Source organism: Hyperolius riggenbachi, chromosome 11 (assembly GCF_040937935.1).
Source record: "Hyperolius riggenbachi isolate aHypRig1 chromosome 11, aHypRig1.pri, whole genome shotgun sequence".
Classification (NCBI taxonomy): Eukaryota; Metazoa; Chordata; class Amphibia; order Anura; family Hyperoliidae; genus Hyperolius; species Hyperolius riggenbachi.
The window spans coordinates 127201389-127228893 of record NC_090656.1 but is presented as its reverse complement, the minus strand read 5'-3'; the positions used below and the strand labels follow the sequence as shown (position 1 = coordinate 127228893).

The 27505-nt window shown below is 45.6% G+C and overlaps 1 protein-coding gene and 1 long non-coding RNA gene across 4 annotated transcripts in view; one reads left to right on the top strand and one right to left on the bottom strand.

The window, feature by feature from the left end:
* Window positions 1-27505, top strand: part of LOC137538716 (uncharacterized) — a 793867-nt gene that overhangs the window by 304280 nt on the left and 462082 nt on the right. The gene's annotated exons all lie outside the window — the stretch shown is intronic.
* LOC137538614 (uncharacterized) overlaps window positions 1-27505 on the bottom strand; it is a 59970-nt gene that overhangs the window by 30986 nt on the left and 1479 nt on the right. The window contains exon 2 of the mRNA XM_068260892.1: window positions 17640-17718. Within this exon, the coding sequence (XP_068116993.1) occupies window positions 17640-17718 (79 nt within the window). The remainder of the gene's footprint in view (window positions 1-17639; window positions 17719-27505) is intronic.

The following is a 27505-nucleotide window of genomic DNA, read 5'->3' as shown; positions in this document are numbered from 1 at the left end:
AGGTGCCAAAATATGTGTATGCTGTAGCTTATGTCTTTACGGTCTCAAATTATAGTATTTCACTTTGGTGCACTTTTCACAAGTTTTCTGAAGCATTTTGAAGCAATAAAAAAAGAAATGTTATAACTGTCACAGTAACAATAATGGTTTTGTTTGTAGATGTTTTTTTCCCCATGATCCTTTCAGTGTAAATCTGGTTACCATGACTGCAGTGGGTGGTAGTGCTTGATGGGGTAACTGCTGGCAGTTTTTCTGTGTCTTTGATTGATGGAGATGGTCTGAGTCGAGGGAATGTCTAACCTTTTGCGGACACCACCCATTTGTGACATGCAGTTTTCCTCATGGTTTCCCTTGCTGCTTTTGAGTGTTTGTGGAGCAATGGCAGCAACATTTTCATTCAGCAACCATTAAAGAGAATCTGTACTCTAAAATTCTTACAATAAAACAGTGGCGGACATACGGCCGTGCCGCCGCACGAGGGCCCCTGAAGTTCCGCTGCTTTCCGTGGCCCATTAAGTATTGCAGGTTTTTTTTTTATTTTGCTTTTAATTTTTTTAACCTGGGGGGCCCCGACTCCTGTCCTCCCCCCTCACCTCGGCCCCCCCCCCCCCCCCCATGCGGCAGGAGAGCGGAAAATACAGGAAGTCTCCGGCCGGGGCTGCAGCAGACGCTAGAGGCAGCTGCCGCTTGGTCTCCGATATGTCTCCAACTTGGAGACATATTGGAGACCAAGCGGCAGCTGCCTCTAGCGTCTGCTGCAGCCCCGGCCGGAGACTTCCTGTATTTTCTGCTCTCCCGCCGGCCGCCGCGCATACCGGGAGGGGGGCCCCGAGGTGAGTGAGGGAGGATAGGAGTCGGGCCCCCCACCCGGATAGCTACCCACCCGGCTACCTTACCCACCCACCCGGCTACCTTACCCACCCGGCTACCTACCCGGCTACCTAACCACCCTGCCGGCTACCTAACCACCCACCCGGCTACCTACCCATCCGGCTACCTAGCTACCCACCCGGCTACCTAACCACCCTGCCGGCTACCTACCTACCCGGCTACCTACCCACCCACCCGGCTACCTACCCACCCGGATATCTACACACCCACCCGGCTACCTACACACCCACCCGGCTACCTACCCACCCACCCGGCTACCTATCCACCCGGATACCTAACCACCCACCCGGCTACCTAACCACCCGGCTACCTAACCACCCACCCGGCTACCTACCCGGCTACCTAACCACCCACCCGGCTACCTACCCGACTACCTAACCACCCACCCGGCTACCTACCCGGCTACCTAACCACCCACCCGGCTACCAACCCGGCTACCTAACCACCCACCCGGCTACCTACCCGGCTACCTAACCACCCACCCGGCTACCTACCTACCTACCCACCCGGCTACCTACCAACCCACCAGGCTACCTACCTAAAGACCCACCAGGCTACCTACCCACCCACCCAGCTACCTAACCACCCACCTACCTAACCACCCACCAGGCTACCTACCCACCCGCCTACCCAGCCACCCACCAGGCTACCCACCCACCCGGCTACCCAGCCACCCACCAGGCTACTTACCCACCCGGCTAAGGGCTACCTACCTACCCACCCGGCTGCCTACCTACCTACCCACCAGGCTACCTATCCACCCAACCACCCATGGGAGCTGCGCGCCGGATGGAGGCTGGGACAGGAGGTCTGCTGCTGCAGGTGAGTAAATGTTTTTTTTTATTATTTATTTTAGCAGGTGTATGTTCTGGGCAGGTCTGCCACATGATTGCATGTATGTTCTGGGCAAATTTGCTACATGATTGCATGTGTTTTCTGGGCAAATCTGCCGACATGATTGCACGTATTTTCTGGGCAAATCTGCTGACATGATTGCACGTATTTTCTGGGCAAATCTGCTGACATGATTGCACGTATTTTCTGGGCATATCTGCCGACATAATTGCACGTATTTTCGTGGCGGACATACGGCCGTGCCGCCGCACGAGGGCCCCTGAAGTTCCGCTGCTTCAGGGGCCCATTAAGTATTGCAGGGTTTTTTTTTTATTTTGCTTTTAATTTTTTTAACCTGGGGGGCCCCGACTCCTGTCCTCCCCCCTCACCTCGGGCCCCCCTCACCTCGGGCCCCCCCCCCCCCTCATGCGGCGGGAGAGCGGAAAATACAGGAAGTCTCCGGCCGGGGCTGCAGCAGACGCTAGAGGCAGCTGCCGCTTGGTCTCCGATATGTCTCCAACTTGGAGACATATCGGAGACCAAGCGGCAGCTGCCTCTAGCGTCTGCTGCAGCCCCGGCCGGAGACTTCCTGTATTTTCTGCTCTCCCGCCGGCCGCCGCGCATACCGGGAGGGGGGCCCCGAGGTGAGTGAGGGAGGATAGGAGTCGGGCCCCCCACCCGGATAGCTACCCACCCGGCTACCTTACCCACCCGGCTACCTAACCACCCTGCCGGCTACCTACACACCCACCCGGCTACCTACCTACCCACCCGGCTACCTAACCACCCACCCGGCTACCTACCCATCCGGCTACCTAGCTACCCACCCGGCTACCTAACCACCCTGCCGGCTACCTACCTACCCGGCTACCTACCCACCCACCCGGCTACCTACCCACCCGGATACCTACACACCCACCCGGCTACCTACACACCCACCCGGCTACCTACCCGGCTACCTACCCACCCACCCGGCTACCTATCCACCCGGATACCTAACCACCCACCCTGCTACCTAACCACCCACCCGGCTACCTAACCACCCACCCGGCTACCTAACCACCCACCCGGCTACCTACCCGGCTACCTAACCACCCACCCGGCTACCTACCCGGCTACCTAACCACCCACCCGGCTACCTACCCGGCTACCTAACCACCCACCCGGCTACCAACCCGGCTACCTAACCACCCACCCGGCTACCTACACACCCACCCGGCTACCTACCCGGCTACCTACCCACCCACCCGGCTACCTATCCACCCGGATACCTAACCACCCACCCTGCTACCTAACCACCCACCCGGCTACCTAACCACCCACCCGGCTACCTAACCACCCACCCGGCTACCTACCCGGCTACCTAACCACCCACCCGGCTACCTACCCGGCTACCTAACCACCCACCCGGCTACCTACCCGGCTACCTAACCACCCACCCGGCTACCAACCCGGCTACCTAACCACCCACCCGGCTACCTACCCGGCTACCTAACCACCCACCCGGCTACCTACCTACCTACCCACCAGGCTACCTACCAACCCACCAGGCTACCTACCTAAAGACCCACCAGGCTACCTACCCACCCACCCAGCTACCTAACCACCCACCTACCCACCCACCAGGCTACCTACCCACCCGCCTACCCAGCCACCCACCAGGCTACCCACCCACCCGGCTACCCAGCCACCCACCAGGCTACTTACCCACCCGGCTAAGGGCTACCTACCTACCCACCCGGCTGCCTACCTACCTACCCACCAGGCTACCTATCCACCCAACCACCCATGGGAGCTACGCGCCGGATGGAGGCTGGGACAGGAGGTCTGCTGCTGCAGGTGAGTAAATGGTTTTTTTTATTATTTATTTTAGCAGGTGTATGTTCTGGGCAGGTCTGCCACATGATTGCATGTATGTTCTGGGCAAATTTGCTACATGATTGCATGTGTTTTCTGGGCAAATCTGCCTACATGATTGCACGTATTTTCTGGGCAAATCTGCTGACATGATTGCACGTATTTTCTGGGCATATCTGCCGACATGATTGCACGTATTTTCTGGGCATATCTGCCTACATGATTGCACGTATTTTCTGGGCATATCTGCCGACATCATTGCACGTATTTTCTGGGCATATCTGCCGACATCATTGCACGTATTTTCTGGGCATATCTGCCGACATCATTGCACGTATTTTCTGGGCATATCTGCCGACATCATTGCACATATTTTCTGGGCATATCTGCCGACATCATTGCACATATTTTCTGGGCATATCTGCCGACATGTTTGAATGTATTTTCTGGGCAAATCTGCCGACATGATTGAATGTATTTTCTGGGCAAATCTGCTCACATTATGTGTATTTTCTTGAGAAAACCTGCACAATTATGTGAATTTTCTGGGGAAAGGGTCACCAAAACTTGGGCCCACTGTCTTTGCGTTGCACTTTTCAAGGGAACCGGAGGTGAGAATAATATTGAGGCTGCCATATTTCTCTCCTTTTAAGCAATACCAGTTGCCTGGTTGCCGTTCTGGTCCTCTGCCTCTTATTCTTTCAACCATAGACCCTGAACAAGCATGCAGCAGGTCAGGGGTTTCTGACAATATTGTCAGAACTGAGACGATTAAGCTGCATGCTTGTTGCTGGTGTAATTCAGTTTATTACTGCAGCCAAATAGATCAGCAGGGCCGCCAGGCAACTAGTATTGTTTAAAAGGAAATAAATATGGCAGCCTCCATATCACTCTCACCCCGGGATCACTTTAAATTACAGTTAGCTCCGCCCTTATCCGGTCATTGCCACGCCCATTTTTTGCCGCCATACGCACCGCAGGTTCTGTCCACACCCAATTTGGTTATCGCCACGCCCATTTTTTGCCGCGGCGCGCTTCGAGCGCCACAGGTCAGGGGGGCCCACAATTGATATTTTGCACAGGGGCCCACTGCTGCCTGTGTCCGCCACTGCAATAAAAAGCATACCATTCTATTCATTATGTTCTCCTGGGCCCCTCTGTGCTATTTCTGCCACTCCCTGCTGCAATCCTGGCTTGTAATTGCCATTTTTATGCAGTGTTTTCAAACAAAAGACATTGCAAGTGATACGCTGAGAGGAGCTCGGTGTGTGAGTCGTACAGAGTGTGCAGGGGGCCCGGAGAGGGTGTGTATAGCTTGTATCCAATCACAAGCAGCACAGCACATTCCAGCTTGACTGCCTCAGCCCGACAGACCCGACAGAGGAGAGAAGATTAGATCATATAACAGAGATAATACAGCCACTGTGCAATTAGGAAAGGCTGCAGTTAGACAGAGCACATTAGAACAGGTATAGGAACTTATAGGATAGAAGAAATAAGGATGAAAATTTTGTTACAGAGTCTCTATAACCACTTGCCGACCGCCCACAGCCGATGGGCAGCGGCAAGGACTGGGCCTAAACGACCGCAATACACCCATTGGCGGCGGGCGTGGTTATGCGGCGATCGCGTCATTCGTGACGCGATCAGCCGCCGGCGACAGGCTCTGCCCCCCTCGCGCTGTAACCCGCCGGCCGTTCGGAAGTGTATAATAGGCTTTGTAATGTATACAAAGCCTATTATACAGGCTGCCTCCTGCCCTGGTGGTCCCAGTGTCCGAGGGACCACCAGGGCAGGCTGCAGCCACCCTAGTCTACACCCAAGCACACTGATCTCTTCCCCCTTCCCTTTGATCGCCTACAGCACCCCTCAGCCCCCCCCTGCCCACCCCTCAGACCCCTGTTTGCACCCAATCACCCCCCTAATCACCCATCAATCACTCCCTGTCATATCTGTCAACGCTATTTTTTTTATACCCTAGACTGCCCCCTGTTCCCTCCTGATCACCCCCCACCCCTCAGACTCTCCCCAGACCCCCCCCCCCCCCCGTGTACTGTATGCCTCTATCCCCCCTGTAATAACCCACTGTTCACCTGTCAATCACCTGTCAATCACCCATCAATCACCCCCTGTCACTGCCACCCATCAATCAGCCCCTAACCTGCCCCTTGCGGGCAATCTGATCACCCACCCACACCATCAGATCGCCCGCAAATCTGACGTCAGATCACCTCCCAAGTGCATTGTTTACATCTGTTCTCTCCTCTAAACACCCACTAATTACTCATCGATCACCTTCCGTCACCACCTGTCATCCCCTAGCACACCTACCCATCAGATCAGGCCCTAATTTGCCCCGTGGGGGCTCCTGATCACTCGGCCAAACCCTCAGATCCCCCCTCAGACCCTCTTCCGATCACCTCCCCAGTGCATTGATTGCATCTATTTTCCCCTCTAACCACCCCCTGAGACACCCATCAGTCACCCTCCTAGCACTCCTATCCATCAAGTCAGGCCCACTACAACCTGTCATCTAAGAGGCCACCCTGCTTATGACCGGTTCCACAAAATTCGCCCCCTCATAGACCACCTGTCATTAAAATTTGCAGATGCTTATACCCCTGAACAGTCATTTTGAGACATTTGGTTTCCAGACTACTCAAGGTTTTGGGCCTGTAAAAATGCCAGGGCAGTATAGGAACCCCACAAGTGACCCCATTTTAGAAAAAAAGACACCCCAAGGTATTCTGTTAGGTGTATGACGAGTTAATAGAAGATTTAATTTTTTGTCAAAAGTTAGCGGAAATTGATTGTTATTGTTTTTTTCACAAAGTGTCATTCTTCACTAACTTGTGACAAAAAATACAATTTTATTTTTTGTCACAAGTTAGCGGAAAATGACATTTGTGGAAAAAAAAACAATTAAAATCAATTTCCGCTAACTTGTGACAAAAAAAAAATCTTCTATGAACTCACCATACTCCTAACGGAATACCTTGGGGTGTCTTCTTTCTAAAATGGGGTCATTTGTGGGGTTCCTATACTGCCCTGGCATTTTAGGGGCCCTAAACCGTGAGGAGTAGTCTTGAAACGAAATGTCGCAAAATTACCTGTGAAATCCTTAAAGTACTCACTGAACTTTGGGCCCCTTAGCGCAGTTAGGGTGCAAAAAGTGCCACACGTGGTATCGCCGTACTCAGGAGAAGTAGTATAATGTGTTTTGTGGTGTATTTTTACACATACCCATGCTGAGTGGGAGAAATATCTCTGTAAATAGACAATTGTGTGTAAAAAAAAAAAATCAGACAATTGTCATTTACAGAGATATTTCTCCCACCCAGCATGGGTATGTGTAAAAATACACCCCAAAACACATTATACTACTTCTAGTGAGTACGGCAATACCACATGTGTGGCACTTTTTTGCAGCCTAACTGCGCTAAGGGGCCCAAAGTCCAATGAGCACCTTTAGGCTTTACAGGGGTGCCTACAATTAGGCACCCCCCAAAATGCCAGGACAGTAAACGCACCTTACAAATGACCCCATTTTGGTAAGAAGACACTTCAAGGTATTCAGAGAGGAGCATAGTGAGTCCGTGGCAGATTTCATTTTTTTTTGTCGCAAGTTAGAAGAAATGGAAACTTTTTTTTTTTTTTGTCACAAAGTGTCATTTTCCGCTAACTTGTGACAAAAAAGATCTTCTATGAACTCACCATGCCACTCAGTGAATACTTTGGGATGTCTTCTTTCCAAAATGGGGTCATTTGGGGGGTATTTATACTATCCTGGAATTTTAGCACCTCATGAAACATGACAGGTGGTCAGAAAAGTCAGAGATGCTTCAAAATGGGAAAATTCACTTTTGGCACCATAGTTTATAAACGCTATAACTTTTAGCCAAACCAATAAATATACACTGAATGGATTTATTTTTTTTATCAGACATGTAGCACAATAAATTTGGACAAAAAATGTATACAGAAATTTTACTTTATTTGAAAAATGTCAGCACAGAAAGTAAAAAGAAAATCATTTTTTTGACAAAATTCATGTCTTTTTTGATAAATAAAAACTAAAACTCGCAGCAGCAATCAAATAGCACCAAAAGAAAGCTGTATTAGTGACAAGAAAAGGAGATACAAGGAGATTAATTTAGGTGGTAGGTTGTATGACCGAGCAATAAACCGTGAAATCTGCAGTGGTCTGAATGGAGAAAAAGGCTCTGGTCCTTAAAGGGAACCAGAGGGGAATGGGTTGCTAAAATAGACAAAGGCTTTTATACATACCTGGGGCTTCTTCCAACCCCATAAGCCTGGATCGCTCCCACGCCGTCATCCTCCGCTTCCTGGAACCGCCGGTACCGGGCCCGTCACTTCCGGCGGACGCGGCCAATTGTCCGCATCACAGGGGCTCCCTCCATACCCGTACGCATGCGGCTGCGCAGTAGGCAGCCTCATGCGTACTTGTATAGAGGGAGCGCTGTGTGATGCGAAGAATCGGCCGCGTACACCGGCCGACTGGCCGACTCGAGGCAATGACGGGACCCGGTAACGGCGGATCCAGGCAGCAGAGGATGGCAGCGTAAGAGCGATCCGTGCGTATGGGGCTGGAGGAAGCCCCAGGTATGTATAAAACCTTTTTTTTAACCTCTCTGGTTCCCTTTAAGGGGCGAAAAGACTGTGGTCCTCAAGTGGTTAAAAGGAACATTAACTGAAAGTGATATGGATGTTTCCTGTTAAACAATACCAGTTGCCTGGCAGTCCAGCTGATCTATGTGGCTGCAATAGTGGCTAAATCACACCCTGAAACAAGCATGCAGCTAATCCAGTCTGACTTCAGTCAGAGCACCTGATCTGCATGCTTGTTCAGGGGCTGTGGCTAAAAGTATTAGAGACACAGGATCAGCAGGCAATTCAGGCAACTGGTATTATTTTAAAAGGAAAAATCCATATCCTTCTCAGTTTAGATTCCTTTTAAAGAGACACTGAAGCGAGACTAAATCTCGCTTCAGGTCTTATATATAGCAGGGGCACGTGTGCCCCTGCTAAAACGCCGCTATCCCGCGGCTTAACGGGGGTCCCTTCACCCCCAACCCACCCCCCGCAAAAGTTGGTCGTAAAATGGTCGTAGGGAAAACTCTTCCTGGAGGCAGGGCTAACGGCTGCAGCCCTGCCTCCCAGCGCGTCTATCAGACGCGCATCGCTGCCTCTCCCCCGCCCCTCTCAGTGAAGGAAGACTGAGAGGGGCGTGGGAGAGGCGGAGATACGCGTCTGACAGACGCGCATGGGGCAGGGCTGCGGCGGTTAGCCCTGCCCCAACCAGGAAGCGCTCCCCCGCTGCACGGAGGGGGTTTGGGGGGACAGGGACCCCCGTTAAGCCGCGCTATAGCGGCGTTTTAGCAGGGGCACGCATGCCCCTGCTAGCTATGAGGTCTGAAGCGAGATCTATTCTCGCTTCAGACTCTCTTTAAGTTTGGAGCCAGTAGTGTCAGAAATATTACAACTTTACATTAGGCTATATAGTACTTCTCTAGGAACAACTTCTAGATACATTTTTAATTTTGACTGGAGTTGCACTTTAAATTGTATAACTAGTAAAGCTCAACACACACCATACAATCTTGGTTGTACAGATTTACCAAATCTATGTAGTATAAGGGCCAACAGATTGAAAATACCTTGGATGATTGATTGTAAAAGCTCTTATACTACATGAAAGTGGTAAGATTGAACAACCTAGATTGTATGGTGTGTGTTGAGCCTAAGACAGATGAAACTAATATACTGACCAGACTTTGAAATACTTTTATACTAGCACTGACTGAATAAACCAGTTGATATTTTTATTTAGTATTTATATTTACACTCACCTAAAGGATTATTAGGAACACCAGTTCAATTTCTCATTAATGCTATTATCTAATCAACCAATCACATAGCAGTTGCTTCAATGCATTAAAGGGTGGGTTCAAGACAATCTCCTGAACTCCAAACTGAATATCATAATGGGAAAGAAAGGTGATTTAAGCAATTTTGAGCGTGGCATGGTTGTTGGTGCCAGACGGGCCAGTCACAACCTGCTCAGTTACTGGGATTTTCATGCACAACCATTTCTAGGGTTTACAAAGAATGGTGTGAAAAGGGAAAAACAGCCAGTATGCGACAGTCCTGTGGGCGAAAATGCCTTGATGCTCGAGGTCAGAGGAGAATGGGTCAACTGATTCAAGCTGATATAAGAGCAACGTTGACTAAAATAACCACTCGTTACAACCGAGGTATGCAGCAAAGCATTTGTGAAGCCACAACAGGCACAACCTTGAGGCGGATGGGCTACAACAGCAAAAGACCCCACCGGGTACCACTCATCTCCACTACAAATAGGAAAAAGAGGCTACACCAAAATTGGACAGTTGACGACTGGAAAAATGTTGCCTGGTCTGATGAGTCTCGATAGTCAAAATTTGGGGTAAACCGAATGAGAACTTGGATCCATCATGCCTTGTTACCACTGTGCAGGCTGGTGGTAGTGGTGTAATACTGTGGGGGATGTTTTCTTGGCACACTTTAGGCCCCCTAGTGCCAACTGGGCATCGTTTAAATGCCACGGGCTACCTGAGCATTGTTTCTGACCATGTCCATCCCTTCATGACCACCATGTACCCATCCTCTGATGGCTACTGCCAGCAGGATAATGAACCATGTCACAAAGCTTTAATCATTTCAAAACTAAAATGGCCCCCACAGTCACCAGATCTCAACCCAATAGAGCATCTTTGGGATGTAATGGAACGGGAGCTTCGTGCCTTGGATGTGCATCCCTCAAATCTCCATCAACTGCAAGATGCTATCTTATCAATAGTTTTTTGCAGTCTCCAAGAGGTTTTCTTCCAAGTTTGCCCTGTATTTGGCTCCATCCATCTTCCCATCAACTCTGACCAGCTTCCCTGTCCCTGCTGAAGAGATTCCCCCCCATCCCCGGTGTATGATGCTGCCACCACCATATTTGACAGTGGGGATGGTGTGTTCAGAGTGATGTGCAGTGTTAGTTTTCCTCCACTCATAGCGTTTTGCATTTTGGCCAAAAAGTTCCATTTTGGTCTCATCTGACCACCTTCTTCCATCCGGTTGCTGTGTCCCCCACATGGCTTGTGGCAATTTGCAAACGGAACTTCTTATGCTTTCTGTTAACAATGCCTTTCTTCTTGCCACTCTTCCATTAAGGCCAACTTTGTACAGTGCATGACTAATAGTTGTCCAATGGACAGAGTCTCCCACCTGAGCTGTAGATCTCTGCAGCTCGTCCAGAGTCATCATGGGCCTCTTAACGGCATTTCTGGTCAGCGCTCTCCTTGTTCGGCCTGTGAGTTTAGGTGGATGGCCTTGTCTTGGTAGGTTTACAGTCGTGGCCATACTCCTTCCATTTCTGAATGATCGCTTGAACAGTGCTCTGTGGGAAGTTCAAGGCTTTGGAAATCTTTTTGTAGCCTAAGCCTGCTTTAAATTTCTCAATAACTTGATCCCTGACCTATCTTGTGTGTTCTTTGGACTTCACGGTGTTGTTGCACCCAATATTCTCTTAGACAACCTTTGAGGCCCTCACAGAGCAGCTGTATTTGTACTGACATTAGATTACACACAGGTGCACTCTATTTAGCCATTAGCACTCATCAGGCAATGTCTATAGGCAACTGACTGCACTCAGATCAAAGGGGGCTGAATAATTATGCACACACCACTTTGCAGTTATTTATTTGTAAAAAAAATGTTCGGAATCATGTATAATTTTCGTTCCACTTCTCATGTGTACACCACTTTGTGTTGGTCTTTCATGTGGAATTCCAATAAAATTGATTCATGTTTGTGGCAGTAATATGACAAAATGTGGAAAACTTCAAGGGGGCCGAATACTTTTGCATACCACTGTATATATATATATATATATATATATATATATATATATATATATATATATATATATATATATATATATATATATATATATATATATATATATATACACGTGTGTATATATATATATATATATACGTATATACAGTGGAGGAAATAATTATTTGACCCCTCACTGATTTTGTAAGTTTGTCCAATGACAAAGAAATGAAAAGTCTCAGAACAGTATCATTTCAATGGTAGGTTTATTTTAACAGTGGCAGATAGCACATCAAAAAGAAAATCGGAAAAATAACCTTAAATAAAAGATAGCAACTGATTTGCATTTCATTGAGTGAAATACGTTTTTGAACCCTCTAACAATAAAAGACTTAATACTTAGTGGAAAAACCCTTGTTTGCAAGCACAGAGGTCAAGCGTTTCTTGTAATTGATGACCTAGTTTGCACACATTTTAGGAGGAATGTTGGTCCACTCCTCTTTGCAGATCATCTCTAAATCCCTAAGGTTTAGAGGCTGTCTCTGTGCAACTCTGAGCTTGAGCTCCCTCCATAGGTTTTCTATTGGATTAAGGTCCGGAGACTGACTAGGCCACTCCATGACCTTAATGTGCTTCTTCTTGAGCCACTCCTTTGTTGCCTTTGCTGTATGTTTTGGGTCATTGTCGTGCTGGAACACCCATCCACGACCCATTTTCAGTTTCCTGGCAGAGGGAAGGAGGTTGTCTTTCAGGATTTCACGATACATGGCTCCGTCCATTTTCCTGTTAATGCAATTAAGTTGTCCTGTGCCCTTAGCAGAAAAACGCCCCCAAAACAAAATGTTTCCACCCCCATGCTTGACGGTGGGGACGGTGTTTTGGGGATCATAGGCAGCATTTTTCTTCCTCCAAACACAGCGAGTTGAGTTAATGCCAAAGAGCTCTATTTTGGTCTCATCAGACCACAGCACCTTCTCCCAGTCACTCACAGAATCATTCAGGTGTTCATTGGCAAACTTCAGACGGGCCTGCACATGTGCCTTCTTGAGCAGGGGGACCTTGCGAGCCCTGCAGGATTTTAATCCATTGCGGTGTAATGTGTTTCCAATGGTTTTCTTGGTGACTGTGGTCCCTGCTAATTTGAGGTCATTCACTGACTCATCCCGTGTAGTTCTAGGATGCTTTTTCACCTTTCTCAGAACCATTGACACCCCACGAGGTGAGATCTTGCGTGGAGCCCCAGAGCGAGGTCGATTGATGGTCATTTTGTGCTTCTTCCATTTTCGAACAATCGCACCAACAGTTGTCACCTTCTCTCCCAGCTTCTTGCTAATGGTTTTGTAGCCCATTCCAGCCTTGTGCAGGTCTACAATTTTGTCTCTGACATCCTTGGACAGCTCTTTGGTCTTTCCCATGTTGGAGAGTTTGGAGTCTGCTTGATTGATTGATTCTGTCTACAGATGTCTTTTATACAGGTGACTAGTTAAGACAGGTGTCCTTAATGAGGGTGACTAATTGAGTAGAAGTGTCTAACCACTCTGTGGGAGCCAGAACTCTTAATGGTTGGTAGGGGTTCAAAAACTTATTTCACTCAATGAAATGCAAATCAGTTGCTATCTTTTATTTAAGGTTATTTTTTCGATTTTCCTTTTGATGTGCTATCTGCCACTGTTAAAATAAACCTACCATTGAAATGATACTGTTCTGAGATTTTTCATTTCTTTGTCATTGGACAAACTTACAAAATCAGTGAGGGGTCAAATAATTATTTCCTCCACTGTATGTATATATATATATATATATATATATATATACATACATATATATATATATATATATATATATATATATATATATATATATATATATATATATATATATATATATATACATATATACATACATATATACATATATATATATATATATATATATATATATATATATATATATATATATATATATATATATATATACATATATACATACATATATACATATATATATATATATATATATATATATATATATATATATATGCCAATTAACTTATCTGCATGTTTTTGGGATTTGGGAGGAAACATTTAGTACCCGGAGGAAACCCATCCAGACATAGGAAGAGCATACAAACTCCTTGCAGGTAGAACCCTTGCTGCGAGAGTGCCAACCACTACCCCACTGTGTTGCCTGTATAAATCAGTATTTGTTCTGCTAATAATCTTCTGGCTACTTTATTGCGATCGTTTTATTACCATGGATGCTGTACATTGTAGCAAACAGTTACATGAACAGTTGATGCTGCACCTGACAAATGATGATTCTGTACGGAGGAAATAATTGCATGCACATTGTTTCAGCTGAATGTCTGATAAGCATCACTTATGTGGCGGTGCAGCACAGGAGACAATACGCAAAGATTAAAATGTAGTCTCTGTGAATATTTTTATTCCAGGTGTGTGACTCAAGTGAGTCACACACCTGGAAGTCAAAAGATCAACATGACAGCCATACAATTAGCATTATAAGGGAATAAAGATGTCAAATGCATTCTTCCTCTCACTGCAGGATTTATTGAAAGGTTTATTTTGCTGCAGAACTTGCAGGTAAAATATTGTACTAAGGCACATCTATATCAAACAATGCTTTTTATAGAACCAGTGTGTTTACCTGCCAATAAATGCAGCAGCTTTTCTCTCTTCATGAATCGGGAGATGTGGGAAGACCCCTCCCTATTACCATACAGAGGGATTTCTAAACTGGGATTTGTTTCTTGATCTCATCTTCTGAAAATAATCCTAATCTTCTATAACGTTAAACTCCACTATTACTGAGAAAATGACAGTGTGGCTCTGTACATTGCTAGCATGAATGTCAAGAGTTATCTCTGCTTGATCACACATAAGAACCTAAAATTTGCCTGAAAAGCACAGTTCTTCCACATGGTTCCTAATGGACTGTGATATGGAAGTGCTCAGTTTTGTTGCAATAGGGAATACAGAGGTTGTGACTTCACCCTTACCCCTAAACTAGAAGATCTGCAAACAGTTTGATGGCCTCTGGTGTTTAAAGTAATTTCACCAGGAAGTCCACGAGCTGGAAAGTTTGTGGTAGGGGAAGCATTAGTTGTAATGTACTGAAAGAGGAACTGTAGCGAAAAAGTGAAAAAAATATATCATTACATTCCAAAGTGAGAATTTAAAAAAATAGAAGAGAGATCAAAAATTATTGATATTCGTCATGTAATTTATTCATATTGTTTGAGCCACAATCAGCCTGCATGTAATCATCTTTACTACTGGCTGACATGAAAAAAAACAGACTACTGCCATTATCTATAACTATACCCCCTAACAATGCGATAGGCTAAAATTTTGTTTGTTTGTTTGTTTTCCATAGATATACATATGCACTGAGAGAGATATTGATTTCTTGGCAGTTGGAAACGGCCATTATTTCCCACAATGCAACAAGGCTTCCACAGTGTGATGTCAGGACCTAGGTCTTGACATCACACTGTGGGAGGGGTTTCACCACAATATCAACCATACAGACGTCCCTAATGATTTATTTGAGAAAAGGTAGATTTCTCTTGGGGAAAGGGGTATTGGCTACTGATTGAGATGACGTTCAATCCTTGGTTACAGTTCCTCTTTAAGATCTATGCATCTGTGTACAGCACATGCCTTAAAGAGACTCCGTAACAAAAATTGCATCCTGTTTTTTATCATCCTACAAGTTCCAAAAGCTATTCTAATGTGTTCTGGCTTACTGCAGCATGTTCTACTATCACCATCTCTGTAATAAATCAACTTATCTCTCTCTTGTCAGACTTGTCAGCCTGTGTCTGGAAGGCTGCCAAGTTCTTCAGTGTTGTGGTTCTGTGATGCATCTCCCACTCCAGGCCCCTCTCTGCACACTGCCTGTGTATTATTTAGATTAGGGCAGCTTCTCTCTTCTCTCTTATCTTTTACAAGCTGGATAAATCCTCCTCTGAGCTGGCTGGGCTTTTACATACTGAGGAATTACATACAGGCAGAGCTGTCTGCACTCTGCAGGAAGAAACAGCCTGACACTTCAGTGGAAGATAGCTGCAGGGGGAAAGAAACACACAAATGATCTCTTGAGATTCAAAAGGAAAGCTGTATACAGCCTGCTTGTGTATGGATGTATTTTCTATGTGTGGACATACTGCACATCAACCTACTTCCTGTTTTGGTGGCCATTTTGTTTATTTATAAACAAACTTTTTAAAACTGTTTTTAACCACTTTTAATGCGGCGAGGATCGGCGAAATTGTGACAGAGGGTTATAGGAGATGTCCCCTAACACACTGGTATGTTTACTTTTGTGCGATTTTAACAATACAGATTCTCTTTAAGGCTGCTTACACACCAAGACGTTACAGGCGCACGTTAGTGCGCCTGTAACGCTCCCCCAACGCACAGCAATGTAACACAAGTGGGCTGTTCACACAGCCCACGTTGCGTTACATGTAACGCTGCACGTTCTGTGCAAAGTGCAGCATGCTACGGCGTTGGAGCGGCTATAGCCACGTTAGACTGTTTGCACATGCGCAGTGGGGGGCGGAGAGGAGGCGGGGAGAGCCAGCTACAGTAGCCGCGCACATGGCTACTTAATATTCACTGCACTGGCGGGCGCTGATTGGCCGGCGGGACCACGTGATGCGGAGTGTCTCGCTCCGCATCACGTGGTCCCGCTGGCCAATCAGCGCCACTCTGGGAGACATTATAGGACTCGAGCCGCCTAACGTGGCTCACTCTACCGTCGGCTCTTGCAGCACCATACGTTGTGTTAGGTGCACGTTATGCGACCTTAACGTGCCACCTAATGCAACGTCTTGGTGTGCAAGTAGCCTAAAGGGTCTATTTCTTTTAATTATCTAATTCCTTTTAGATAATTCACGTTGCCTGGAGGTCCTGCTGATCCTTTGCCACTAATACTTTAAGCCATAAACCCTAAATAAGCTTGCAGATCAGATGTCTCTGACAAATCTGACAAGATTAGCTGCATGCTTGTTTCAGGTGTGTAATTAAGACCCTACTGGCCAGAAAGATCAGCAGGACAGCCAGGCAACTGGTATTGTTTAACCACCCTGGCGTTCTGATTAAATCGCCAGGGTGGCTGCGGGAGGGTTTTTTTTAAATTAAAAAAAAACTATTTCATGCAGCCAACTGAAAGTTGGCTGCATGAAAGCCCACTAGAGGGCGCTCCGGAGGCGATCTTCCGATCGCCTCCGGCGCCCATAATAAACAAGGAAGGCCGCAATGAGCGGCCTTCCTTGTTTTGCTTATATCGTCGCCATAGCGACGAGCGGAGTGACGTCATCGACGTCAGCCGACGTCCTGACGTCAGCCGCCTCCGATCCAGCCCTTAGCGCTGGCCGGAACTTTTTGTTCCGGCTGCGCAGGGCTCAGGCGGCTAGGGGGGCCCTCTTTCGCCGCTGCTCGCGGCGAATCGCCGCAGAGCGGCGGCGATCAGGCAGCACACGCGGCTGGCAAAGTGCCGGCTGCGTGTGCTGCTTTTTATTTGATAAAAATCGGCCCAGCAGGGCCTGAGCGGCGACCTCCGGCGGTGTTGGACGAGCTGAGCTCGTCCAGACCGCTCAGGTGGTTAACTGGAAATAAGTATGGCAGCCTCCATAGGTCTCACACCTCAGGTTCCTTTTAAATAATGTTAATTTTTACAAACTATTGCTCTTGCCCTGCTTACACCTATGTTGCTGTATGTGTGTGTGTGTGTGTCTGTGTCAGTCAGGCTTGCAGGCCTGTGCCATTCCTTACTCGGTTTTAGAAATGTATACTTGGCTGCAAATTAAAATGGAGAGATGCTCTTTTAACATTGCTGAGTTTCAAACAATGTTTTGTATAATAGCATAGCTCCCAACTCTCTCTTTTTGGTGGGAAAGTCCCTCTTTGGGAACCAAATCACTCCATCCCTTTCTTTATTTGTTTATTTCCCATTGTCACTACCAGAGACCAATAAGCAGTCACAATTGAACAGTCATATAGGTAGAAAAAAAACAACGTTTTGTAAGAAAAAACGGTATTAAAACGGTACAGAAACTTTTTTGCTACTAAATTGAACAGTCAGTAACTGTAATTGTGATAACTTCACCTTGGCAGGAATAACTTAACCATGTCTCAGGGTACCTGCTTCAAGTATAATTGTAGAGTAGTTGTTTTTGTGACTGTTTAAGACCGGTAAATGAGGAACAATTTCTGTCAGTATCTGAAGGTACATATGCAAATGACATAAACAGCAGTTAACCACTTCAACCCAAAGCGTTTTTTACCCTAACGGACAAGAGCGATTTTCACCTTTCAGTGCTCATCTCTTTCATTTGCCAATAGCTTAATCACTACTAATCACAATGAAATGATCTATATCTTGTTTTTTTAGCCACCAATTGGGCTTTTTGGGGTTGATACTTGTTGTTTTCAGTAATTACTGTATTTTCTATGCATTTTTAAAGGAAAAAAACAAGGAACAAATGACAAAAATACACTTTCTCCAATTTAATCCCCTGTAGTTTTAATATAAACACTGCTACTGTGCATAAAACCCACACATTTTATCTGCCTATTTGTTCTGGTTGTCACAACATTTTAATTATGTCCGTAGTACAAAGTATGGTGACAATATAGTATTTGGAAATAAAGGTGTATTTTTTTGGGGGGTGTTTTTTTTTTTTCACTATTTTCACGTGCGCGTGCACAACAGCAGCAGCAGCAGCACTGCCTGACTTATAAAAACGTCCTGGAGCCATTAAGAGGCTCTAGCAGTACGTTTTTATAAGTCAGTTTGTCATAAAGTGGTTAAAGAGGAACTGTCACGAAAATCTTAAAATGTAAAACACAAACAAATAAGAAGTACATTTCTTCAAGAGTAAAATGAGCCATAAATTACTTTTCTCCTATGTTGCTGTCACTTACAGTAGGTAGTAGAAATCGGACATTACCGACAGATTTTGGGCTAGTCTATCTCTCTATAGGGGATTTTCAGCAAGGCCTTTATTCATTATAAAGACATTACCTGAAAAATCTTTATACAAAGAGGCTGGACAGCCTCCCTGCTTGCTGTACACTATTTTGGCAGTTGGACAGAGCAACTGCCATTCACTAAGTGCTTTTAAAAATAAAGAAATCTTTGAGAACCCCCCCTATGGGAAGATGGGCTAGTCCAAAATCTGTCGGTAATGTCAGATTTCTACTTTGTCAAATAGCATTTTCAGCTTTTAGTCACAAAGTGGCAATCAGGATTGTCCTTTTATGAATATGACTTGCTTGAAAGTGAGGGACGAGCAGCAGAAATGAAAAGAGGAAACCGGAAGCAGCTGATCTTCCCTGTTATATATGCTCCCCATTGACCATCAGCTATGCCTTCGGACATGGAATAGACAACACATTATCTCACTGGACGACAGGTAAGAATAACCCAAGCTGATGGTTCACATAACGAACAAGAAGTGTAATGAGGTTGTATGTTGTGTAAACAAATTTGGTTGGTTCTTGCATGCACTTTTGCCTTTAGGGCTCATTTTCACTGTCTCGCAAGCGTTTTGAGTACAGTTGCGGACATGGGTTTTTAATGCAATTTTTTTGAAAACGCGTGCAGTTTTATGCACATTTTAAATGTGAATTTTCACATCTGGTTCTTCATCTCCATAGCTCAATAGCTCAGTATGACTATTGACTTTAATTACATGCGGAACAAGGCTTGGTGTGAAATCCTTCAACAAGACATCCATTTGGGGGGTGGTGGTTCTTCAGTTCGGAATGGATTAAAATGTCATTGGTGTGAGTAGTCATTTTCGCAATGTGAATTCACATTCTGAGTGCCCTGGTATATAATTATGCACTCCCATGTCCCATTATCCTTTAGATTGTAAGCTCGCAAGGGCAGGGTCCACCTCCTAATGTTTACTGTTTTTGTTGCAATACTTGTGGTGCTTGAGACTCTGCTGTGCATTTTTTGGTTGTACCTATGTTCCCCTTGTCGTCCTATCGTGCTTTGTGGAATATGCTGGCACTATATAAATAAAAAATCATAATAATAATAGTCAGTTAAGCAGATAAAAGGCTTGAAGTGAATCTGATGTGTGGTGCTTGCATGTGGAAGATTTTGCTGTGAACAGACAACATGCGGTCAAAGGAACTCTTCATGCAGGTGAAAGATTTCATCCTTATGCTGAGAAACTGCTACAATAATAAGTAGCAAACTCTACAGTTTGGTACTTTCTGAGAAAGAAAGCAAACATCAGTAAACTTGTCAATGCAAAAAGACCTGGACATTCCCAAAAGACAACAGTGGGGATGATCGCAGAATCATTTACATGGTGAAGAGAAACCCCATCACATTAGCCAACCAAGTGAACCACATTCTCCAGGCGGTAGGCATATTGATATCCAAGTCCACCATAAAGAGAAGACAGCATAAAAAGTAAATAGAAAGAGTGCACTGCAATGTGCAAGCCACTCATAAGCCTTAACCACTTGCCGACCGCCCACAGCCGATGGGCGGCGGCAAAGTGGACGCCGAAAGGACCGCAATACGCCCAAGGGCGTTGCGTCCTTTCGGCATGCCAGGGGAGCGATCGTGTCATTGATGACGCGTGCTTCCCCGGCAACTGGCTCCGCCCACCCGCGACGACAACCCGCCGGCCGTTCGGAAGCGTCGGCGGGTTGTTAACCCCGCGATCGCCACTACAAAGTGTATTATACACTTTGTAATGTATACAAATTGTATTATACAGGCTGCCTCCTGCCCTGGTGGTCTCAGTGTCCGAGGGACCACCAGGGCAGGCTGCAGCCACCCTAGTCTGCACCCAAGCACACTGATTTCCCCCCCCCTGCCCCCTGATCGCCCACAGCACCCCTCAGACCCCCACCTGCCCACCCCCCAGACCACTGTTTGCACCCAATCACCCCCCTAATAACCCATCAATCACTCCCTGTCACTATCTGTCAACGCTATTTTTAAAAAAATTCTCTAAACTGTCCCCTGGGGACTCCAGATCACCCCCCCACCCCTCAGATTCTCCCCAGACCCCCCCCCAGACCCTCCCCCCTGTGTACTGTATGCATCTATCCCCCCTGATCACCTGTCAATCACCCATCAATCACCCCCTGTCACTGCCACCCATCAATCAGCCCCTAACCTGCCCCTTGCGGGCAATCTGATCACCCACCCACACCATTAGATCGCCCGCAAACCCGCAGTCAAATCACCTCCCAAGTGTATTGTTTACATCTCTTCTCTAAACACCCATCAATCACCCCCTATCACCACCTGTCACTGTTACCTATCAGATCAGACCCTAATCTGCCCCTTGCGGGCACCCAATCACCCGCCCACACGCTCAGATTGCCCTCAGACCCCCCCCCTTATCAATTTGCCAGTGCATTATTTACATCTGTTCTTCCCTGTAATAACCCACTGATCACCTGTCAATCACCCATCAATCACCCTGTCACTGCCACCCATCAATCACCCCCTGTCACTGCCACCCATCAATCAGCCCCTAACCTGCCCCTTGCGGGCAATCTGATTACCCACCCACACCAATAGATCGCCCGCAGATCCGACGTCAGATCACCTCCCAAGTGCATTGCATCTGTTCTCTCCTCTAAACACCCACTAATTACCCATCAATCACCCCCTGTCACCACCTGTCACTGCTACCCATCAGATTAGACCCCTATCTGCCCCTAGGGCACCCAATCACCCGCCCACACCCTCAGACCCCAGCCCTGATCACCTCGCCAGTGCATTGCTTGCATCTATTCCCCCCCACTAATCACACCTTGAGACACCCATCAATCACCTCCTGTCACCACCTGTCACCCCCTAGCACACCTACCCATCAGATCAGGCCCTAATTTGCCCCATGTGGGCTCCTGATCACTCGGCCAAACCCTCAGACCCCCTTCCGATCACCTCCCCAGTGCATTGATTGCATCTATTTTCCCCTCTAACCACCCCCTGAGACACCCATCAATCACCTCCTGTCACCCCCCTAGCACTCCTATCCATCAGATCAGGCCCAATACAACCTGTCATCTAAAAGGCCACCCTGCTTATGACCGGTTCCACAAAATTTGCCCCCTCATAGACCACCTGTCATCAAAATTTGCAGATGCTTATACCCCTGAACAGTCATTTTGAGACATTTGGTTTCCAGACTACTCACGGTTTTGGGCCCGTAAAATGCCAGGGCAGTATAGGAACCCCACAAGTGACCCCTTTTTAGAAAAGAGACACCCCAAGGTATTCTGTTAGATGTATGACGAGTTCATAGAAGATTTTATTTTTTGTCAAAAGTTAGCGGAAATTGATTTTTATAGTTTTTTTCACAAAGTGTCATTTTTCACTAACTTGTGACAAAAAATAAAATCTTCTATGAACTCACCATACACCTAACGGAATACATTGGGGTGTCTTCTTTCTAAAATGGGGTCAATTGTGGGGTTCCTATACTGCCCTGGCATTTTAGGGGCCCTAAACCGTGAGGAGTAGTCTAGAAAACAAATGCCTCAAAATGACCTGTGAATAGGACGTTGGGCCCCTTAGCGCACCTTGGCTGCAAAAAAGTTTCACACGTGTGGTATCGCCGTACTCAGGAGAAGTAGTATAATGTTTTTTGGGGTGTATTTTTACACATACCCATGCTGGGTGGGAGAAATCTCTCTGTAAATGGACAATTATGTGTAAAAAAAAACAAAAAATTGTCATTTACAGAGATATTTCTCCCACCCAGCATGGGTATGTGTAAAAATACACCACAAAACACGGCAATACCACATGTGTGGCACTTTTTTGCAGCCTAACTGCGCTAAGGGGCCCAAAGTCCAATGAGCACCTTTAGGCTTTACAGGGGTGCTTACAATTTAGCACCCCCCAAAATGCCAGGACAGTAACACACCCCACAAATGACCCAATTTTGGAAAGTAGACCCTTCAAGGTATTCAGAGAGGAGCATAGTGAGTCCGTGGCAGATTTCATTTTTTTTTGTCGCAAGTTAGAAGAAATGGAAACTTTTTTTCCATATTTTTTTTTTTTGTCACAAAGTGTCATTTTCCACTAACTTGTGACAAAAAATAAAATCTTCTATGAACTCACCATGCCTCTCAAAAAAAATAAAATCTTCTATGAACTCACCATGCCTCTCAGTGAATACTTTGGGATGTCTTCTTTCCAAAATGGGGTAATTTGGGGGGTATTTATATTATCCTGGAATTGTCATGAAACATGACAGGTGCTCAGAAAAGTCAGTGATGCTCCAAAATGGGAAAATTCACTTTTGGCACCATAGTTTGTAAACGCTATAACTTTTACCCAATCCAATAAATATACACTGAATGTTTTTTTTTTTTTTTTATCAAAGACATGTAGCAGAATAACTTTCGCGCTCAAATGTATAGGAAATTTTACTTTATTTGAAAAATGTCAGCACAGAACGTTAAAAAAGTCATTTTTTTTGACAAAATTCATGTCTTTTTTGATAAATATAATATAAAACTAAAACTCGCAGCAGCAATCAAATAGCACCAAAAGAAAGCTGTATTAGTGACAAGAAAAGGAGGTAAAATTCATTTAGGTGGTAGGTTGTATGACTGAGCAATAAACCGTGAAAGCTGCAGTGGTCTGAATGGAGAAAAAGGCTCTGGTCCTTAAGGCGTAGAAAGACTGTGGTCCTCAAGTGGTTAAGTTCCAGCAAAATAGGGACAGCTGAGGGGTATGCTACCTTGCCATGATAGTGCTTTGTGCTCTGTAGAGGGTGCAGATGAAGTGCCTAACAAGCTGGCGGTCCCTATTTTTCCCCCTTGTATGATGTCCAAGGAGTCTTTCCCCTGGAGTGCTAGCTATATATTCAGTTTTAATTGCTTGTTTTTATTTTTTATTTTTTTTTTTAAAACATAGTTTTTATTTTTATCTATAACACCAACCATACAGGGTGAGATAATAACAAATCGAACAGATTTAGTACAATACTAAGATATGAAACGCAATTAAGCATATCACATTTGTAAACGTTCATTTGTTCAACTTTTCTAAAATTTAACTGGTCCCACCTGATTTCCCATTTCCCTCCCCCCCTACCCCCCCCTCCCCTCTGTCATCTCTGGGAGCAGCTGTTGTTCTTGATAGTATTAAGAAATGTCGAGTCGACCCAAGGATCCCTGCAAATGACTCATCAGATACCACTTAGTGTATTTAAAATGTTCCATTATTGCTTTTATTTCCAGGTCCGAGAAAGATGCCAGGATAAATAGTTTCCACTTCTTGAAGAAGCTAGCTGTTTTCTTATCTTTTTGTATAATAGCCTCGAGTTTGTCTTGGTTAAAGAGGTGATAAAGTTCTTCCTGAACATCCCAGACCGTCGGGGCGCTGGGGAAAATCCATTTGTTAAAGATGACTTTACGCGAGGCTATAACGATCAGATGAGTCAGTTTGGACGGACTGGATCTGGTTACACCAGGGGTATCCTGGCTTTGAGGCTCGAAATAGTTGAACAACATCATTAGTGGGTCTAGATTCAATTGAACCCTGCACATCGCTTTCGCATACGCCATAATGTCATGCCAGAACTTAACTATTGTCGGGCAGGCCCAGAGACAATGATAGATATCTGCATTCTGCAGTGAGCACTTGGGACATCTCGGCGAGTAACATGCCGGGGGGATCTTGTATTTAATGTTAAAGGCATATTTTGCTCTATGGATTAGCTTTAACTGTGACTCCCTCCAGTTTTCGCCTGGTGCTATTTTATGCACTATTCTATATCCTTCCAGTATTTTTCCCTCAACATTATCAATGGGAATGTCTCTTTTCCACTTGGATAAATTATTTTGTGCCTTTTCTGACAGCTCAATCTCTTGTAACCTGGAATGAATTTCCGAAAGTGAAACTTGATACTTTTGCGGAGAGATAAACCTGTCGAAGGGAGTTGGCATTGCTATATCTGAAATATTAGTCAGTTTAGTCTGTATGAAAGACTTCAATTGGCAGTAATATAAGAAATGGGCCTTAGGAATGTTGAATTTAGATCTGATCTCTGGGAATGAGAAAAGTCTCCCCTTACGCATGTCACAGAGTTGCCCCAAGCGCTCTATGCCCCTGTCCAGCCAGGCCAGGAATCCTCCATGGGCTAGGCTAGCTGGGAAACCTGGCAATCCCCAGAAGGGCATATATTTTGAAATCTGTTGAGGTGCCCCGAGGATTTTCCTTATTGCCCTCCAGGCCTGGATAGTATCTCTAATTACTTTGCTGTTTTTCAGTTTTGGGGGTATATGCTTTTGAGGTGTGTGTAGAAGGCCTGCTAGCGACCAAGGGTCTGTGAAGGCCGCCTCGAGAGAGTAGTTGGAATAAATGCTAGTCTTATTTAGCCAGTCCCTCACATGCCTAGTTAGACACGCTAAATTATATCGTCGGATGTCCGGGATTGCCAAGCCCCCCCACATTCTAGGGAGTGTTAACTTGTTTAGGGCTATCCTTGTCTTTTTATTTTTCCAAAGAAACCTATTAAATGCTCTATTAAGTTCTTTTACATCCGAGTGTTTTAGCAGCAGCGGAATGGTTTGCAAAGGGTAGAGTAATCTACCGAAGGTCACTGATTTGATCAGGGCTGCTCTGCCCGCCAGGTTAATGGGCAGATTCTCCCAGCTTAGTAGTTGGCGCTTTAGGTCTTTGAACAACGGACCATAATTAAGGGGGTACAGCATGTTGGGATCTTTATGTATTTTGATGCCAAGGTATGTGATTACCGATTTAACCTTTACCGAGAGATGGTCCAAATTATGCTTAGGTGCCAAGGGGGATAGATATAGAAGTTCGCTTTTGGATACATTAATTTTGAACCCGCTGAAGGTGCCCACTTCTTGGATTATTTTAAGAGCTGTCTCTAACTGAGATGCAGGGTCCCTCAAGAATAAAAGAATGTCGTTTGCGAACATGGCCTGAGAAATCACTTCGTTACCAATTTCTATACCTGGTATTTTTTCCTCTAGTAATTTGATCAGGGGTTCCAAGGCTAGATTGAAAAGTAGGGGTGATAGGGGACAGCCTTGCCTTGTACCTTTTTCCAGGGGGAACCCTGTAGAGAGAAATCCTGGAGTATAAATTCTTGCAGTTGGATTTATATGCATTGCCCTAATTAGGTTCCTAATTCCCCCCTGGATATTCATTTTGTCCATTACTTTATTTAACCAGGTCCAGTTAACATTGTCGAAGGCCTTTTCGGCATCAATCATTAAGAGGGCATATTTGCTAGAGGATTTAGGGTAAGCTCTTACATAATCTTGAGCTATCAGGACTTTTCTTATGTTAGCTATCGCCGAACGATTTCGTACGAATCCCACCTGGTTCGGACTTACCAATTTAGGGAGGAGGTCCGCTAACCGGTCCGCCATTATTTTAGAAAGGAGTTTGAGATCTTGATTGATCAGTGAGATTGGTCGATACGACCCCGGGTCTAGAGGGTCCTTTCCTTGTTTTGGTAGTAATTTGATATAGGCCATGTTCGCCGAAGAGGGGTAATGTCCTGTTTCCAATATTTTATTAAACAGTGAAGCTAAGTAAGGAGCTATCTCTTGCTTCAGAATTTTATAAAACTCTGGAGTAAGGCCATCGGGTCCTGGGGCTTTCTTATTGGCTAGTCTCTTAATTGTGCCTCTGACCTCCTCTGGGGAGATGGGTGCATTCAGTGATTGTTGTTCTTCCTCCGATAGGGAGGGTAGAGATAGTTGATCGAACCATAGCGGGTATTGGGGCTCTAAGTGTTGTGATTGTGGTTGTTCATATAGTTTTTTATAGAAGTCCCTAAATATTTGACTAATTGCTTTGGGATTGGTGCATATCTGCCCTGTAGAAGATCTTAAATTGGTTATTACTGTTGTTGTATGTGGGGGTTTGGACATTCTAGACAGGAGTGTTCCCATTTTATTTCCAAATTTATAAAAGTACAGATCCCTGTACGATTTTAGATACCTTTCTCTGACTTTGAAGTCGGTGTCTGACTTTTTTTTTGCTGCTATCCATTTTACCCGCGATTCAGGGGAAGGGTTTGTAAGGTAATTTTTATGGGCGGACCGCAGCTCTTCCATTGAAGAGGTATAGGTTTCATGAGATTTCTTCCTCCTGCCCGCTACATAGCTGATTATTCTCCCTCTGAGCGTCGGTTTGGCCGCTTCCCAAAATAGAAATATATCATTATTATGTGCGGCATTATCATCCTTGTATTCCCACCACCATTGTATTAATAGTTGGGCAAAGCCTTCATCCTCGTATAGATATGAAGGAAAACGCCAGATGATATCAGTGCCTCTTGGGATTAAGGGAGAGAAAGCTAGTTGTATTGGGGCATGGTCAGAAATGACCAGATCAAGTATTTCTGATTGTTCTACTTGGGGCATTACCGAAGGCGACACCATTAGATAGTCCAGGCGGGACCAAACATTGTGAGGGATGGAGTGAAATGTAAATTCCTCCCCGTCTGGGTGTAGCTGTCTCCAACTGTCGCACAGGGAGGTAGACGCGACATAGTCATTTAGTAGTTTTGACTTTGTTAGGGTGAGACTGCTAGCTGGTACTCTCCTGGATCTATCTTCATGAGTATTAATAATGGCGTTGAAATCCCCTCCTTGTATAATTTTAGCCCCCCCTAACATTAGCACTTCCTTCGTAATCTCATTAAAGAAAGATTTATTCTCTTCATTAGGAGCATATACATTAAACAGCACTATCTCTTCTCCTGCTAGGCATAATTTGATCCACAGCCATCTACCCTCAGTGTCGCACTTATGGGCCTGAACTTGACCTTGAAGTGATTTCTTTAGTAAAATTAGCACCCCTGATTTGCGCCCCTTAGCCGGAGATCCAAAAACCTGACCCACCCATGATTTTTGCATGAATTTGAATTGATCTTGTGACAGATGGCATTCCTGGAGTAATGCTACATCAGTTTTAATTTTTTTGAGATGGCGAAGCACTATTGAGCGTTTGCCCGGTGACCTCAGGC